We start from the raw sequence: 17,643 nt of genomic DNA on the forward strand, positions 1-17,643 counted from the left end.
CTGGATTTTTAAAAAGTGTCTTGGAGAATAAAGTTGGAATACAAGGCAACCTTGGACTTTTGAATGAATCTTTTATGGAAGTTTCTAGGAGAGGACTCTAGGTGCTCACTGTACCAGGACAGGTGGGAGAAGCCATGGCTCCATTTTCTTTTTTCCTTTGATTCTTTTCTCCATGATTTGTAGTACATGCCTAGTTCCTTGCTAAAAACGTCTCTCAAAGTGGCAGACGAAGGAATTCATGGCAGTGTAAGAGATTGTAGTTTACCAACATGAGCTAGATAAAGTGTGAGGTGACTTTAGAATATCTTTATCATATCCATTTTTTAAAGTGTGAGTCCCCGGTATGATGTTTATTTCAACCCAGTAGCCTGTGGATTTAAAGACAAAAGACATTCGACATCACATTTCTGTCCAGCTCTTTTGGCTGTGTTATTCGTCTCTTCTGGCTCAAAGATTGAAGACTCCAGCCATTTGGAATGGAGAACGCTCACACATCCATATTAAAATTTGATGTTTGAAATTCAGTGCCTTATTGTGAGGAAATCCTGTTTCATAGGGAGGTAGCAGGGGATTGGAGGTAAGGCTTTAGTGATTCTTGATCTGATTTCATAGTTTATTCTACCTCCAAAATCTCTTGATGGAATGCATTTCTTTGAATTTCATGGTTATTGTCTCTGCTATCTTTTATTCACTCCATTTTCGTTGAAGCTTTAATGAATATCATTCTTTTGGTCCTGGTGACCTAAGACAGCAATTCGCTCCCTTACAGGTTTCCAGCTCCTCAGTCTCAGGCCAAACTCTTGCTCCCTGGAATATCCTGGTCCTGTTTCTGGCTTCTGAGTTCTGAGGGGCCTCATGGCGCAGTTTAAGGGAAACGATGTGGGCTTGCTCATCTTCTGCCAGCCTTCTGCTCACGGTTGTAACCTCCAAAAAGCACGGCCTCACTGCATCCCATCCTTCTGACATCCTCTGCAAAGAACCTCATCACAGAGAAGACAGTGAGGTTAAATCATTTTTAAAAAGCAGCTCAAAGGCCAGGCGCGGTGGGTCACGCCTGTAATCCCAGCACTTGAGGAGGCTGAGGCTAGTGGATCGCTTTTGGTGTGGAATTCGAGACCAGCCTGGCTAACATGATGAAACCCTGTTTCTACTAAAAATACAAAAATTGGCTGGATATGGTTATGCATGCCTGTATTCGCAGACACTCAAGAGGCTGAGGCAAGAAAATGGCTTGAACCTGGAATGTGGAGGTTGCGGTGAGCGGAGATCGAGCCCCTGTACTCCAGCCTGGGAAACAAAGCAAGACCCTTTCTCAAAACGAAAACAAAAATAAAAAAATAAAAAGCAGCTAAATTTATCTCCAGAAAAGCTTTTTATCATCAGTTATAATTTCTCTAACAGTTCACCGGGGACTGGCTGGTTCTTCCAACTCTTTCTGGTTGTGAAATTCTTCTGGCGCTGTTTTTACTTGCAGAAATTTTACTTTGTCCAAGGCTCTGCATTTGAGTGTATGAATCACCCGTTCCAGGGGCAGAAGGGATTGTTCTCTCTTGGTGCCTGTGAGGCTTATCCCATTCTTATGCCCAAGTTGGCAAGATTTCCTGTGGGATACTTTAGTCAGTTTGTGTGATTGAGGGCTTCAGCCTCCCTCCCATGAGTTTCCGTGACAATTAGTTGGTGCATTTATGTTTCTTCTTCTGACAAAGTACAAACATGCTTCTGGATTTTTCACATGTGATCAGCGAACACAGGATGTTTGCACATCAGTACGTGAGCAGTGTCCCTTGATAGGAAGCACTCACAGGGCCACTCTGGTATTTTTAGGATTGCGTGGCGTGCAGGGCATTCAAACCATTCTAGCTTGCCAGTGTCTTGCATTCTAAGCTGGACAAGGACGAGATACCCAAGCAGGACTAGAAACCATTATCCTGGCGTAGATATCAGACAGAAGCAGTGTGGGTCAGAAAGGAGACTAGCAGCATGGGCAGTTTTGAGACATTTGTCGTGTGCCCGCCATGGCTCCATGGGCCGGGCTTGGCTGACTGGGCTGGGGTTGGGGATAGGTGGTGAGGAGAAAAAAGGAAGGACATGGAATCACAGGTACGCAAAAGCACTCACGTGATCTGAATTCCCTCCTTCAAAAGGCTGCTGGGTACATGCTGGAGGAGACAAGCCCCAGGTTCTCTCTCTCTCTCCCCTAACTAACTGGGCTACCTTGAGTCCATCATTAAAGCTTTTGGGGAGTATTTCCGTTGTTTCCTGTGTATGCAGTAGAATAATTCTCCCTCTTCCCCTAAAATGAACCTTTGGAAATGAAGGAGATGGCCTTTCTACACCATAATTCTCTGTTAGTCAAAAAGGGTCCATAGCTTTCATTACCTCCCCAGGAGACTCAGAAACATTGTGAGTTCTGTTCTTGGGTCATTTTTAAGTCTTCCTAATCACAGAAGCCTGGGGTCCACCAACTGTCTGCATGACCTCTTCTGTTCTTACACCCCAGACATGAATCCTATCTGTGCCTGCCTCCTGGGGTCTCTTAGGCTGCCATGCTCTGGGATCAATACACAACAAGAGGACCAGCATCATTGGTCACTTGGTGTATCAGGTGGTCAGATGTTCCAAATTATGTTTGGACCAGGTGACTCTGAGATATTGGCAGGGAACTAGACTGGAGAAATTTATTTTTCTGGCATTTTTTAATCTGGGGAAAAAACTGATTTGGGGTTCTCCTAGTAGACTGTGGTTATAAATACAAAAACTATAGAGTTATCTTATGAAAAGGCCAGCTACCAGCTCTGGCCTTATGCTCCCGACCTAGGATCCTGTACAGGCAGGATGGCCAGAGGCTATTACCTGAATCTGGGTTGGCTTAATTTTTCCTGTCATAATTTAGTACCTTTCTATGGTAATAATTTAGGCTTTGTGGACTATAGTATCTGTGTCACAACTATTCAACTCTGATGTTTCGAAAGCATCCATAGACAGTATGTAAATTAGTGGACGTGGCTGTGATCCAATAAAACTTTTTTTACAAAAACAAGCAGTGGGTTGAATTTGGCCCATGGGTCATAGTTTGCCAACCCCTGATCTAACTAAAACAGGCCACTTTAGAGAACAAAAGGGGAAACCTTTAACTGTATGCCAGGAAAGCCTCTGTGATCAGCATTGTCAACATTCTGAAAAGCCACATGGCCAGGGCCATTTGGGGGAGGCAGGAATGGGAGTCAGCTTGCTGGGCCTCTTCAAAGAACTGCTGGAGAAGGGTACTCTAGGGAAAACAAAAACAACCCCTCTAAGGAATCTCAAGGTTGAGGACTGCATTAGTACATTACCCTGCTGCTAGGAAGAACTGCCCAGGACTGGGTAATTTACAAAGGAAAGAAATTGACTCACAGTTCTTCAGGGCTAGGGAGGCCTCAGGAAACTTACAACAATGATGGAAGGGGAAGCAGGCGTGTCCTTCTTCACATGGCAGCAAGAAGGAGAAGTGCTGAGTGAAGTGGGGAAAAGCCCCTTATAAAACTATCAGATCTCATGAGAACTCACTATCACAGGAACAGCATGGGGGAATCACCCCCATGATCTAATCACCTCCCATGAGGTCCTGCCTCCCAACACGTGGGGATTACAGTTCAGATCACAATTCAGGGGGAGATTATTGGTGGGGATACAGCCACACGATATGAAAGACCATCCTGTTTGGCTGTGGAGATGCGTAACCTGGAGGCATGCCTCTGGCTATGACCAGGATGGTGTGGGCTGGTGCCATTGGTGACTGTGAGTGGCTTACCCAAGGCATGTTCTTCTCTTTTGTCCCTCGCAGCACCTGCAGCAGCATGAAAGTGGTGTGGAAGGTGAGAGCTGCTATTATCACTGCGTCCTGTGCAACTACTCCACCAAGGCCAAGCTCAACCTCATCCAGCACGTGCGCTCCATGAAGCACCAGCGAAGTGAGAGCCTGCGAAAGCTGCAGCGGCTGCAGAAGGGCCTTCCGGAGGAGGACGAGGACCTGGGGCAGATCTTCACCATCCGCAGATGCCCCTCCACAGACCCAGGTGAGTGCTCTCACAGGTGTGGGAGGCCCAGGTTAGGCCTGGTTGTTCACCTCCTTGAGGCCTCCTGAGGACTTCTGTTTGAGGAAGACATTTCTGATCCAACTGGTCCTCACGTCCCCTTACTAACCTCACAGAAGAGCGTTGTGTTTTGGAAGGAACACGCAAGGATTGTTGCTTTTCTTTCTCCCTTTGGAACTTGGCAGCACTTTTCTTGAAGCAAGGCTCAGTCTTAGGGAAGTCGCAAGCTACTACCCAGGGAGCAGGCCAACAAAAGATATACTGTCTTCTGAAATTCCACCGGTACCTACTCTAGATTCAATTGATTGGTTCAAGTTGACATAGCAAATGCTACATCATGTGTCCTGCCCAGTATTAAGAGTAGACAGTTTGTGGCCTCAAGTCTCGTCTGTAAAAACGTAATTCAGAGAGGAATAAAACAAGTGCTTGTTATAAACATTTCAGTTGTATTTGAGAGCGATTCTTCTGTGCGTTTCTGCTGCTTGCGGCCTCAAGGCGTTGAGACCCGGTGGGAGCTCGCCTCGTTTCTACCTCCCCCACTGCCTCCCTGCGGCTGCCTTTTCCCCACCTCCTTCATATTGGGACTTCGCTGGGTAGAATCACCTCCTCTTTTCTGTTTTTTTTTTCAATCTTTCAGTTTTTTGCACTCAACTTAGATGCACAAGACAGTCACTTGCCTCTTTAGAAACAAAAAAAGCGTTCCTTTCATCCTAGGTCCCATGCTCCCTCTACAACAGAATCTTCCAGATTCTTGAGAGAACCCTCTGAACTGCTCACCTCCATTGCACATCTCAACCTTCTACAAGCCATGTCCTCCTGCCCAAGCGACCCTTGGGAGGGCGCCGCTGACCTTCAGTTGACACAGCCCAGGACCTGCTGGGCCTGACCGTTTCTTTCTGTGGTGTTAGAAATTGTTGTCTAGCCTCTTCTTGAAACCCCCTTCCCTTCCCTTGGTTTCCAGGCGTTTCCCTCTTGTCCTCTGGCTTCCCTTGACGGTTCTCCAAGCTTGTCCCTGGCTGGTGGTCCTCAGCCTGCCCCATGTACCTGGGCACCTGGCACTGTGGCCTGGTTCTTGGCTCCCAGCCTCTTGAGCTTTGATCTCCTGGTGCTGCCAAATACTCTTCAACAGCTTCCTGGACACCACTGGTCCCACCTCCCAGATGCCGAGCTTCACAGACTTGTCATTGATCCCACCTCTTGGCCACCTTACTCACAGCTGTCTCTGCCACACTTCTTTATCCGTTTAATGGCAGCCTCTCTAACAGCCTGGCCGAGCCAGAGACTCGAGGCCACTCTTGGTCCCTCTGTTTCGCAGCGCCTTCTCGGCCATCCATCCATACAAAACTGTTGTATGCAGTTTTAATCTTAACATAATCAGATTACACATTTTTATAATTTTTAAAGGCAAAAAGTTCTGTAGACCTTATGAAGAATAGCATGGCCCTCTCCCATCCCCTTTTCCAGGGAAAGCACTTTCAACTTGTAGATGTTTCTTTTGTTACTTATTTCCGTGTTTCTCCTCATGCATCTATGACTGTTTCTTGTTTTTAAGTTTTAGATGGTGCCTCTTGGCTTTCTACCCAGGCAGATGAGGATTTCATCCATGTGCTGTTCCACAAACCCACCTGTGTGCACACTTACACCCATACCCCAACCACAAACTCACACAGAGGGTGCACACCAGCACCCGATGCCCCATACACACACATTCTCGCATATGCACGTGCGTGCGCGCGCACACACACTTTTTCTGCATCCCACACATTCCATCCACACTCACACAGCCCACAGACAAGACACCATACCCACATTCATTGTATTCACACACCCACACAAGACATACTATACCCATCCACATGGATTTTCCCCACATATACTGCATCCCCCACATGCAGACATCATAATCATAGACTCAGTACCCCTACACACCCTGTCCATAGTGACACGCATCCCACACGCACCCTCACTCTACCGACAGATAGGCTTTGCCCCGAACACTCCCACACCCCCCACACCACTTGAACTTGCTCCCACTCCCCAAGCCCCTTCCACCCTCAGTCCCTCCTCCCTCCACCTTCCATTATGATTAGATAATAATTTGGGATTATATTAATATTCAGTGTTTTCATTATTATAACTATAAATATTAATCACAGCTGAGCCATGTAGAGTTTCATAATTTCATTTACCTTCTTGTACAACTTATCGTCTTCTCTGGTTTTATAGGTACCTATGATTAATTCATGGCGAACCTTACTCTGCCAGAAGTAGACGTATCCTAATCTCTAAATGCTCCGCTCTATCAGTTCTTCTGTCAGCTTCATTTCCTCCTGGAGGCATCCCTCCTAAGCCCTCCGAAGCCCTCTGCCCACCTGCTCCTCTCCGGATCATCTGGCTGCTCCTTCGCTGCCTCCTCATATAAATGAAAAAGCGATTCCCAAATGATGGGATAGACCACAACTCAAGAATTTTTCTCCCTGCTAGAGTGGTTGAAATTTCGACAGTCCGTGTGAATCGTTTGTTCGGGAAAGGGCTGTTGGGTACTTTCTGTCACTTGAAGGTCACTGCAAGACTGTCCCTTGCCGTGTGTTTTTCACATGCCTCTTCTGGTTAAAGTTGAAATGCTTTAATTGGTGGAGCTTCTGCTTTGCCTCTGGTCCCATCCGTCTGCATGGGGGCACTCTCAGGAGTGAGGGATGGGGACGGGCCAGAGGCTGAGGCCATTGCGCTGTGGGGGAGCCCGGGCCCCATCCAAGGGTTGTGGCCTCTGTTTGATCCGCTGCTCTGCGTTAATGCACTGTTAAGTCATTCTCCAGATTCTCCTCTTTCTATCAACACACCTAGACCTGTTTCTTGTTCAGGGTTTGTGCTTTGTTAGGGGTATTTTTTTTTGCCGGGGGGGTAGGGGGCAGCTCTGCATACATCTTTGTTTTAATCATCTGTGAAAAGCTGGTCCGTTTTACTCCTCAATTCTTTTCTTCACTCTGCTCAGAATTGCTTTTTTATGAATGAGGTGCCCCAAACTAAACAGTTTCCAGCTGCCGTTTCACCCAGAGTCTGTGGCCTGGGACGGACAGTTCCCTGTTTTGGAATGTGGTACTTCCATGGGTGCAGTACGGCCCCAGCCCCTTCAAGGTTCCTCTCATTTAGTGCATGCTCCGGGCGTTTCCCCCCGAGAAGTGTATGAGCAGCCTCCGTGGAGGTGATAGACTTCCCTTCCATATTTCGAGGTCCTTTTGGATTGGCTTTGACTTGGAGTCATGTTTTGGGTCTCTTCCCTACTCTCTCCCCACACCGCACCCCTGCCCAGCCCCCACAGGCTCCGGTTCAGTCCATACCCGACTGATGACAGAGGGACAGAGTATTATTCATATTGACGTTAACAAGAACTTGGTTCTGTTTTAGGAACCACTTTAAGAAAACTCATCTTAAAATACATCCTCCCTCTCCCCAGGGATCGGCTCTTCAAAACTTTCAAGGATGTCTTCAAGAGAAGGGACATGATGGACCTGGTAGAATTCAGACGTTTAAGATGGTCAGCTTCAAATTTTGTAAACATCGACTTTATAGACTATTCTCAACTCTGTCCTCTTTAGCACAAGGGTTGGGACACGGATTTTTCAGCTAGAAACATCATCCTGTGGCAGCAGGAGCATTAGAAAGTCTTGGAGCACCTTCCAGGAGCCACACCCACTCTGACCGGAAGCTGGGTCCCTCCATGGCCGTGCTCTCTGGAGTTGGCAGTTCTGGCTTCCTGTCATCATTCTGTTCAGGGATGACATTGCTTCTGCTTTCCTCTTCTCTTCTGTTGTCCACATGCCGGAAATATTACACAGAACCCTTCAGAACCAACTCCTTCTGCTTGCTGAGTTCTGGACCTTACCTCCTACGGGTATCTGGGTATCTGCTGCTAAGGCAGGAGGGGTGAACTCAACCATAGTTTCTGCCCTGTGGATCGCAAAAACATTATATATTCCCAGTTCACCCGTTACTGGAGTGAGTTGCTTGCCAGTCAGTCCCGTTCGTCATCTAGCCTGCTAAGCCATGTGAACCTGTAGGTCTGGAGGAGAGAGTCAAGGCAGAAGAAATTGCAAAAGTTTCCTCCATCCCTTCAGAAATTTCTGGTAGCAGCCAGGATCTATATCTGCCATGACTGGCCACGTAACCCCGTGAGAGGCCTCGTGGGTTAAAGTTGAAATGTCCTTTTTTTAAGGACATGCATACATCTAAGTCCTGCCCTGCACCAGAGTGCAGAGCCTTGGCTGCCAGCTGTGTGCTGATAGTTAGGCTCCTATGCACGTGTGGCCCTGCTATGGTGGAACCCTGTCCTTAGGTCAGTGGGCAAGCCAAGTCCTGTGTTAAATTGCCTTTGGTTAGTGTGATGCTCTTCATCGTTACACTTTCCCACCCTTACCCCACGATAAACACAAGCACGCATGCCTGGTGGACCTTCCTGTTTTAAAAATAGCTTGGAAATATATCTCTCAAAGATGGTAACTAAGCACGTGAGATTCTTCTTCCAACCCCCCGCAAGTTATTGGCTTGAGTGTTTTCCCTCAAGACCAGGTAGTCCCTGGAATTGGTTGGGATTTGGTCTCAGCATTTCTTTCTTTCCTCCTTTCCTCCTCTCCTCCCCTCCCCTCCCCTCCCCTCCCCTCCCCTCTCCTCTCCTCTCCTCTCCTCCCCTTCCCTCCCCTCCCCTCTCCTCTCTCCTCTCCTCCTCTCCCCTCCCCTCCCTCCTTCCTCTCTCTCTCTCTCTCTCTCTCTCTCTCTCTCTCTCTCCCTCCCTCCCCACCCCCCTTCTTTTTCTTTCTTTTCTTTTCTTTTTTTTTTTTTTTTAGACAGAGTCTTGCTCTGTCACCCAGGCTGGAGTGCAATGGCGCGATCTCGGCTCACTGCAATCTCTGTCACCTGGGTTCCAGCAATTCTCCTGCCTCAGCCTCCTGAGTAGCTAGGATTACAGGTGCATACCACCATGCCCTGCTAATTTTTGTATTTTTAATAGAGACAGGGTTTCTCCATGTTGGTCAGGCTGGTCTTGAACTCCTGACCTCAGGTGATCTGCCCGTCTTGGCTTCCCAAAGTGAGCCACCGTGCCAGGCCTGGTTTCATACTTACCTACCCACAGGTAGATGCCACTCCTCATCACTGGCCGATGCACTGGGCTGGAGCTCTGAGTTGCTGGCATCTGCCTTCTGCTTCCCTAGTTGACCAGAAGCTCTTGAAAAATGGAGAGCTCTCAGAGGTGGGTCATGTGTAGGATCAGCTTCCCTGTTCACCTATTTAAAAGGCATTTCTGGCTCCTGGGTGAAACTTACTTAGTTAACTAATTTTACTCTCTCAGTGCCCTGGGCTTTGAGAACACAGGCCCTTTGTGTTCTGCTTTTGGCCTTTCTCCTTTTCCTCCTCCTCCTCCTCCTGTTTTCTCTCTTACTCGCCTTGCACTAATTACTTTCTCTTTCATGTAGACATAGACCTCCAAATTTCACACACATGTCATTAAGTTCAACAATTCTTTATTGACAATCTATTACATATAAGACTTTCTATGAGCTGGAGAACACAGGTGATAGCTGATGTCTCCTCTGTGCTCTCAGTGTGGATACACTGATGAATAGAGCAGCTCAGCCGTTGGAAGTAATTGGACCCGGACTCAGTTTCCACAGGGCACACGATCATTCAGAATTGAAGAGACTTGTTTTGCTTGGAGCAAAAAGCAGTAACCCCCTTTAATGATACATCTTTGGCATTCACAGTACACAGAGAGGTGCACACAGCTCACCAGGTGATAATGTGGTTGTGGTGACAGTCTTTACTGAAAGACTGTCATTTTTTAAACCAAGTTTCGGAGTGCTCTGCTTAACTTATACAGCCTAAGAGACCAAGAAAATACACTATCTTCAGCTTTCTCACTTGGTTTTGTTTTTATTTTTCGAAGTCGACATAAGGCTGTCCTCTACATATGAAGTACATCTCTTTTTTTTGTAAATAGCTAAATTATATGCAATTTCAGTGTAATTTTTCTGTTGGCGCTAAAATATGTTGAGGCCAGCTCTGAATTTCTGAAATATTGTTTCACAAAACCAGCACACCCATGCTCTTTGTTTTTTCTTTCTTACTGTTCGTCTTGTTGAGCAGGCTTGGGGAATGTATAGGAACTTTTCAAGTATTTTTAACTAGAGAAGTTAAATGTAAAAGTGCATCCAAACAAATTGGGGTGACTGAAATTTTAAGTGTTTATGGAGGCATGGAGAAAATATGACTTTATCTGTCTAAAGGACTCTTTGGACAAGGATTGTAAATTTTAGCATGTTTTTTAGAAAGATGCCTTACAATGCAAGGGTACAGGGAGGTCATTATGTATGAACATGAAAGGAGAACATAATGCTGTTAAATGAAAAATGGAGTTTACGGGATAACAAAGGTTGATTTCCTTTTTTTAAGCCTTTTTTTTTTTTTTTTGAGACGGAGTCTTACTCTGTTGGCCAGGCTAGAGTGCAGTGGTGCGATCTTGGCTCACTGCAGCCTCCACCTCCTGGGTCCAAGTGATTCTCCTGCCTCAGCCTCCCGAGTAGCTGGGACTACAGGCACATGCCACCATGCCCGGCTAATTTTTGTATTTTTAGTAGAGACATGGTTTTAGACTGGAGTGCTCCTGCGTCCCAGGTAGCTAGGATGACAGGCATACACCACCAGGCCCAGCTAATTTTGTATTTTTAGTAGAGACAGGGTTTCTCCATGTTGGTCAGGCTGGTCTCGAACTCCAGACCTCAGGTGATCTGCCTCCCTTGGCCTCCCAAGGTGCTGGGATTACAGGCATGAGCCACCGCGCCCGGCTGAGTATTTTTCTTGCAGCTTTTAAAATAATCATTGGAGCAAGGAGTTAGTAACTCTTGTCTCTGGCTGTTTTGGGGGGTGGGATCTGTTTACATGGACTCTAACAGAATGTCAGACGTGTGGCAGGGGTTCAGATGGTGGTGGTGCTTGTTGGTAGAGAGTTTAGCAAGATCGCTAAGAAGCTACTAAGAAGTAAGTCTTGGTTGTCTTTTGTTCATGGAGATGCTTTTTATTTGCCAGTACTCGTCCTTTGATTACTCTGTGATTCTCCGGCATTTTGCATTTACACAGAGAGGACAGGAGAAGTTCTCAGGGTGTATACTATCTTGTTTTTCTGTTGGAACAGAGTTCTTGATTTGCCTTAATTAGTCCTCTAACAATCTACAAAGGTCAGTGCCAATTGCCTGTTCATTTACATTTGTAATTGTGATGGCTTCTGATTACATATTCCTTGTCTTAGTCTTTCTTAAGTACACTCTAGTTGTGTCCTCCTCCCTCCCTCGCTCTCACAGACACACACCCACCCACCCCACGCTGAGTGGTGTCAAGGCTGCAGATCTGACTCCTCATACAAGAAACCTTGGTAGTGACAGCCCAGCCTTGCAGGAGCTTCACTTCAGTGTCTGTTCTGGAAAGCCATCTTGGAGAGGCTATTGCTTCTAAGCTAGGGATATAATGAAGCCAGAGTCAGGGAAATTACGTCGATACCAGGCAAGAAATCTGAGAGCCATTATCTAGGAGCCTTGTTGAACTGAGTAATTAAGGGCAATTAAACTTTTCTGCTTGCTCTCTGTAAAATATGCTAATGATCTGATCTGCTGGAAGGTGGACATACGCAGTGCTGTTTCACTGCTGTCAGATGCCCATGGCCTGGAATGTCCCTCTGGAGAGGGTGTGGCATCACTAGGATGGTCACATGGGCAGTGGGTCGAGAGTGCAGGTTCCCACCCAGCTCCCCAAGCCCTGTCTGTCTGTTCCAGGACTTGTACCTCTTTAGTGGTTATCGAGACCCGGCTGCAGTGGCCTGAGGTGCAGTGATTCGTATTCATTTGTTCTTTGATGTTCTAGATCCACCATTCATTTGTTGCATTATTTTTCTGAGACGATGAACCTACTGGGGTTTTGTGTGTGTTGTTTCGGCATATGACACTGTGGCACTGGCCGTGCACTGCCCTTCTGGTCAGCGTTGTGCTTGGTCAAGGGCTCCAGGCTGTCTTCCATGCTATCTTCATGGGTAGGTGGCAGTGCGTGCCCAGAGTCGCCCACTGGGAGAAGCAGTGATACCGTGGCCACTCACTGCTAGGGAGGGTTTCTTTCTGGCAGAGCAAAAAGAAAAAAAGAATAAATCAAAAAACACCCTGCTAGTAGTTCCTGGAATGAGGGCAGTGTATGGGTGTGTTTGTGTGCAGGTGGAGGAGTGAGCATTGAAGGGGCAGAGGATGGGGTTCCTCTGTGTAGGGATGGGAGCATGCCAGGGACCCCCACTGGCTCATCACAGCCCAGTGACATGGGAGCCTCCAAGGGAGCCACAGGACATCATGTCATACCAAGTGTTATTTTCGTGAAACCTTTATTTCCAGACATCCCAAGTCACCTTCAAAAGGTATATCCAGAAAACTTGAAAATTTGAAACTCTACCCTACGAGGAATGTGGATAGCTAGCCGGTGAGTGGGTGTTTTTGCTGGGTTGGGAGCTGGGGGTTCTGTCCCTGGATTTCGCTGGAGGGGACAGATCTTCTAAAGCCGACAGCTGTAGCAGGAAGTGGCTGTCCTGCTCTGCTGTCTCCTGCCATGTGTGCAGACCCCTCCCACGTGGATCCCCTATCCCAGTTCACACTTTCTCTCTTGCCTGAATGGAGTTTTCAAGAGAAATAACGATTTGTACTTCTACCGTCTTTAGGAATGTCCAAAGAATCCATTTCTAGGGCTACTTACATCCTGTATGAAACTTGTTCCTGACCTTGGTAGGGGCCAGGGAGGAAATAGAACATGCATCTCTCTCTCTGCGTACAGAAATAGCTCAAAGGCTTTTTCTGAGAGTCACAGATGTTAAGGAACCCCCTTCAAACTGTGACCCAATTATAAGAATTATGGTTCCAAATTATTTTTTTCAAACATTGACGAGCAGTGGAAAGTTTTGTGGCCTCGCAAATCAGTTCTAAGCACTTCCCTGGTTCCTGGGCTTTCAGATCCCCTGAGGGCCACAAGGAAGCTTCTCGAAATTCTCTATTAACGCTAAATAAAATTTTAAACCCAGTTTCTGCATCATACTAACCAGATTTAAAGTGCTTAATAGTGCCATGGGGCTCATGGTTAACTTAGACTAGATTTCTAGAACAGTTCAGAAAGTTCTGTTGGACCATGCTCAGCTCCTCACTGGGTTTCCTCAGCCTTCTGGTAGACCCAGGCTAGGTTTGGGCTACATTTGCCTTAATATTTTTTGGCTTGCATTTTAGAGAAGTGTGGTTCCTGCCAGCCTGGGTGGGGTACAGCTTTTCTTGCCTATCTGTTTCTCTGTTTCACAGTTTGAACAGTGTGGGAGAAAAGTCTTCAGATGAGCATTTAATTTTGCTTTTTACCACTTATGTCTTATTCCATTAGCGCTTTCGAGGGACTTTGGAAGGACTTTGTAAAGATGTGTTTTTCAGAGTGGATGTTGAATGGCTTTTTATAGTTTTATACCTCAAGACTGTCTTGAGACCTTTTGCGTATATGTTAATAAAAGGAACCATTTGTTGCTTTTAAAAGATCTTTGACCTCTGCTCTAATTAGAATATCAGAAATCAGACAGTGTGATTTTCTTGGAACAGGCCCATCTGTTGTTTCAACCCAAACTTTTATCCAAAATTGTCATATCATACATTCGTCAAAAAAGAATGTCTGTATTTTTCACCCCCCCCATTTCCATAGCTTGGCTTAAACAAAAGAAATGTGTTTTCTCACAGATCTGGAGGCTAGAGGGTCAAAATCCAGGTGCCAGCAGGTTTGGCTTGAGGCCTCGCTGACGTGCAGAGGGGGTCCTTGGTCTGGTACACCCTCTCTGTGCAAGTCTCCCAGTGTCTCTCTTTATGATGAGGATGTACCAGATAGATTGGGTTAGGGTCCACCCTAAAGGCCTCATATTAACCTAATCGCCTCCTTAGAAGTCCTGTCTCCAGGCTGGGTGCCTATAATCCCAGCACTTTGGGAGGCCAAAGTGGGCGGATTATGAGGTCAAGAGATCGAGACCATCCTGGCCAACATGGTGAAACCCCATCTCTATCAAAAATACAAAAATTAGCTGGGTGGGGTAGCACGTGCCTCTGTAGTCCCAGCTACTCAGGAGGCTGAGGCAGGAGAATTGCTTGAATCCAGCAGGCGGAGGTTGCAATGAGCACAGATCGTGCCACCACACTCCAGCATGGACAACAGAGTGAGACTCCTCTCAAAAGAAAAAAAAAAAAAAAAGAAACAGAAACCCCTATCTGGTGCTCACTGGTGCTTTCAGGGACTAAGCAGATCTCACTGGGCTCTGGTGTGTGGTGGCCCTGGCGTTTGTGCTCTGATTGAGATAGATGCTTCCTAGAGCCTTATACTTTTCTATGGCCTGTTAGGGGATAGAATTCAATGTGGTGCCAGTTGATTGACTAGACTTCCATCCAGAGGATTTTAATTGCCGGAAGTACCTGGAGGACTTTTTATTCCTTGTTTTTTTCCTTACCCTGTATCATACACTCCAGGCTGGACATGATCTAAATATCCCAGCATGTACACTTTTACCCTGTGTAGCGTTCATTCACGCCTGTCCTTCACTCGCGCCTCCAGGGCAAGTCATCCTGCTTCCCGTGGCTGGTCTTTCCCAGATCCAACCTGTGATGCGAGCACTGAGGGCAGCCTACGCAGGGCCGTTCCCATCCAGCACCAGCGTAAAGCAGAGGCAAACTCGGGCCTTTCCTGGCAATCCTGGATGTCTCAGGGCGCTAGGTTTCCATTGCACCAACCCGTCTGTCTTAGTGAGTGTCTGCTGTATTGGATGTGCAGACAGAAGCCATTTCCTTCCCTGCAGAAAGCTCCTGAGGACAGGGCTGCTGTAGACAGCAGCAGAGTAGGGACTTGGCCCACAGGCCCAGGGCCCAGGGCTGTGCTCTTCCCACCGAGTCTCATCTCCTTGCTGACAAACGCTTCCACGGGACAAGTAGCACTTTGCCCCAGGGATGGGATTCTTTGTGTCTAGAAGACAATGTGATCGCTTGCTGGATTCTCTCCAGAATAAAAATGAAGAAATCCTAAGACAGAGGTGAAGAGGGAGGCAGCAGTTATCTGTGACTCTGCATACTCCAGAGTGCACGCCGCAGGTTGCCCTGAGAAGTGGAAATGGTTTGCATGGTTTTCCTAACGTCCAAAGCCCTCTGTGATTTTCTTGTGTGAGTCCATTTCGGAAGTATTGAGAAACCCCATGGCATGGGAAGGGCAGCGCTGATCTGCTTAGCCCTGACTAGGGTCCTCATTGGAGTGGTTTCCAGCCTGTCACTAGCACTAGCAGTTGTGAAGTGCATGTGTGATGAGGATATGTCCTCTTCACCCATTATGCAGCCTTGAACAGAGCCCACTTTTTTTTTTTTTTTTTAGACAAAGCCTTGCACTGTCTCCCGGGCTGGAGTGTAGTGGCGTGATCTCAGCTCACTGCAACCTCTGCCTCCTGGTTCAAGGGATTCTTCTGCCTCAGCCTCTCAAGTAGCTGGGATTACAGGCACCCACCACTGCCCCCAGCTAATTTTTTCTATTTTTAGTAGAGATGGGGTTTCACTATGTTGGCTAGGTTGGTCTCAAACTCCTGACCTCATGATCTGCCCACCTCGGCCTTCCAAAGTCCTGGGATTATAGGCGTGAGTCACCGTGCCCAACCAAGCCATGTTTTTATGGCAATAACTGGGATTTTTTAGTAGGTATCAGCTGGACTTTTGGTTGGTGCTTTTTTTTTTTTTTTTTTTTTTTGGGTAGAGACAGGGTCCCTGCACAGGCTGGAGAGCAGTGGCGCAATTATGGCTCACTGCAGCCTCCATCTCCTGAGCTCAAGCGATCCTCCTGCCTCAGTCTTCCAAGTAGCATAAGCATATACCACCGCACCCGGCTAATTTTTTTTTATTTGTAGAGACAGGGTCTCACTATGTTGCCAGGGCTGCTCTTGAACTCCTGGCCTCAAGTGATCCTCCTGCCTTAGCCTCCCAAAGTTGTGACTTGGTCTGTTCAGGTTCATAAGTCCATTAGAATTCAGGTGTGAGTTGCCTCTTTCACCACTCAACCCATGGCCCCCTGTTAAGGGGGCCTCTTCAGGCAGGGAAGAGAGGTGCCATGTCTCCAGCAAAGTTGACTGTAGGGGTTCACTGCAAAGAGGAGGGGTTTGAGTTGACCTGAGCCTTGAGGAAACCATCCATATGCTTGTCTGGGGTCAGCATAGCTCTTTGGGGCTCCCTATTTTAGCCCAAGGATCAGAAGGTTTTTTTTTTTTTTTTTTTTTTTCTCCCCCCTAAAAACTCAATCCTTTCCTAGTGACTCATTGCCTGAGTTTGAAACACAGGAAGGACTTTTGTTGAGGATGAGTCATCTCTACTACAACATAAACATCGGACACGAAGAAGAGAAACTAGCTGTGGTCAGGGTGTGTGCTATGATGACTAAGGCAAACTGAGATTCTCCTCCTATGCTGGACCCTGTGATGGGTGGTCACTTTCCACAGACCGTCTTCATATAGAAGACCATGGTGTTTATTTCCACCATAAAAAGTTGATCTCACTGTTAGATATTGTACCAAGAATGACAACAAAATACCTACACAATGCCTTAACACCTTTGTTCTCTTGGGGGCCCCTGTGCCTCGTGTCCAGAGGTCATTACCCCATTCTTGAGGGCTCACGACCTACTTCTGATTTCCGTGTCTAACTGGCCTTTGACAGACAGGCCTGATCGAATTCTGCAGCCATTGGATTCTCTGCGGACCTGTGCCCAGACCCTGGGCAGATCTGAAGACTTCCTTAGAACACATAAGACTGGGGAGATTTGTGCCATACTGGGCTGTTTTCTCTGGGCTCTTCTTCAGTCAGGAATGTAGACTGATATTTTTGTTTTGGTAGATGATGTGCAGGAGCAGGGGTTCCAGTCATTTCTGTAAGGCATTATTACATGGCTAACTGGGAAACAGTGGTTCTTTTTCAATAGCTGTTTTGGAATCACCCCTGTTTCTCCCCCCTCAAGTCCCTGTGCCTTTGAGATTGTCAGGCTCACTTTGAAAGACCCCCAGAGGGAAGGATGTTGGCATATATCATAGATATCTGGAAAGAATGTTGCAACCACACCTGGCTGCCGTGTGTGAGGACAAATTTAATTCATTTTAAAAATCTGGCCACAGGCGGCCTTTTCTGTTTGTTTCTTTAGGGGGGAAAAAAATTGAAAAGCAGCAGCAAGCTGTGGTTCACATTTGTTTTCTTCCAGATTGGACCAGCCAGCAGAATCGAGATGATCTCTAAAGGATATGAAAGGTTTAATCATTTTAATTTTGTTTTTATTAAAGTTTATCATAACTTTTTTTTTCAACATGCCCGGGTAGAACAGAAGGACAGAAGAGGAGGTAATATAAATATACAGAAACCCCCAAGCATTTGGTTAATAAAACTTTGCAACAGGCGATGCCTGGTGGGGAGGAAGTGGTTGGATGGCTGGGGATGGCGGGCCGATGGGGGAAGACTGTGAGTGCACG

At 46.9% G+C, this 17,643-nt stretch overlaps 1 protein-coding gene across 8 annotated transcripts in view; it reads left to right on the forward strand.

Moving 5' to 3' along the window:
• ZFHX3 (zinc finger homeobox 3) overlaps positions 1-17,643 on the forward strand; it is a 377,665-nt gene that overhangs the window by 262,024 nt on the left and 97,998 nt on the right. For all 8 annotated transcript variants that reach the window (XM_074405623.1, XM_074405619.1, XM_074405641.1 and 5 more), the window contains one exon: positions 3,824-4,055. In XM_074405623.1, the coding sequence (XP_074261724.1) occupies positions 3,824-4,055 (232 nt within the window). The remainder of the gene's footprint in view (positions 1-3,823; positions 4,056-17,643) is intronic.

Source organism: Saimiri boliviensis, chromosome 1 (genome assembly GCF_048565385.1).
Source record: "Saimiri boliviensis isolate mSaiBol1 chromosome 1, mSaiBol1.pri, whole genome shotgun sequence".
Classification (NCBI taxonomy): domain Eukaryota; kingdom Metazoa; phylum Chordata; class Mammalia; order Primates; family Cebidae; genus Saimiri; species Saimiri boliviensis.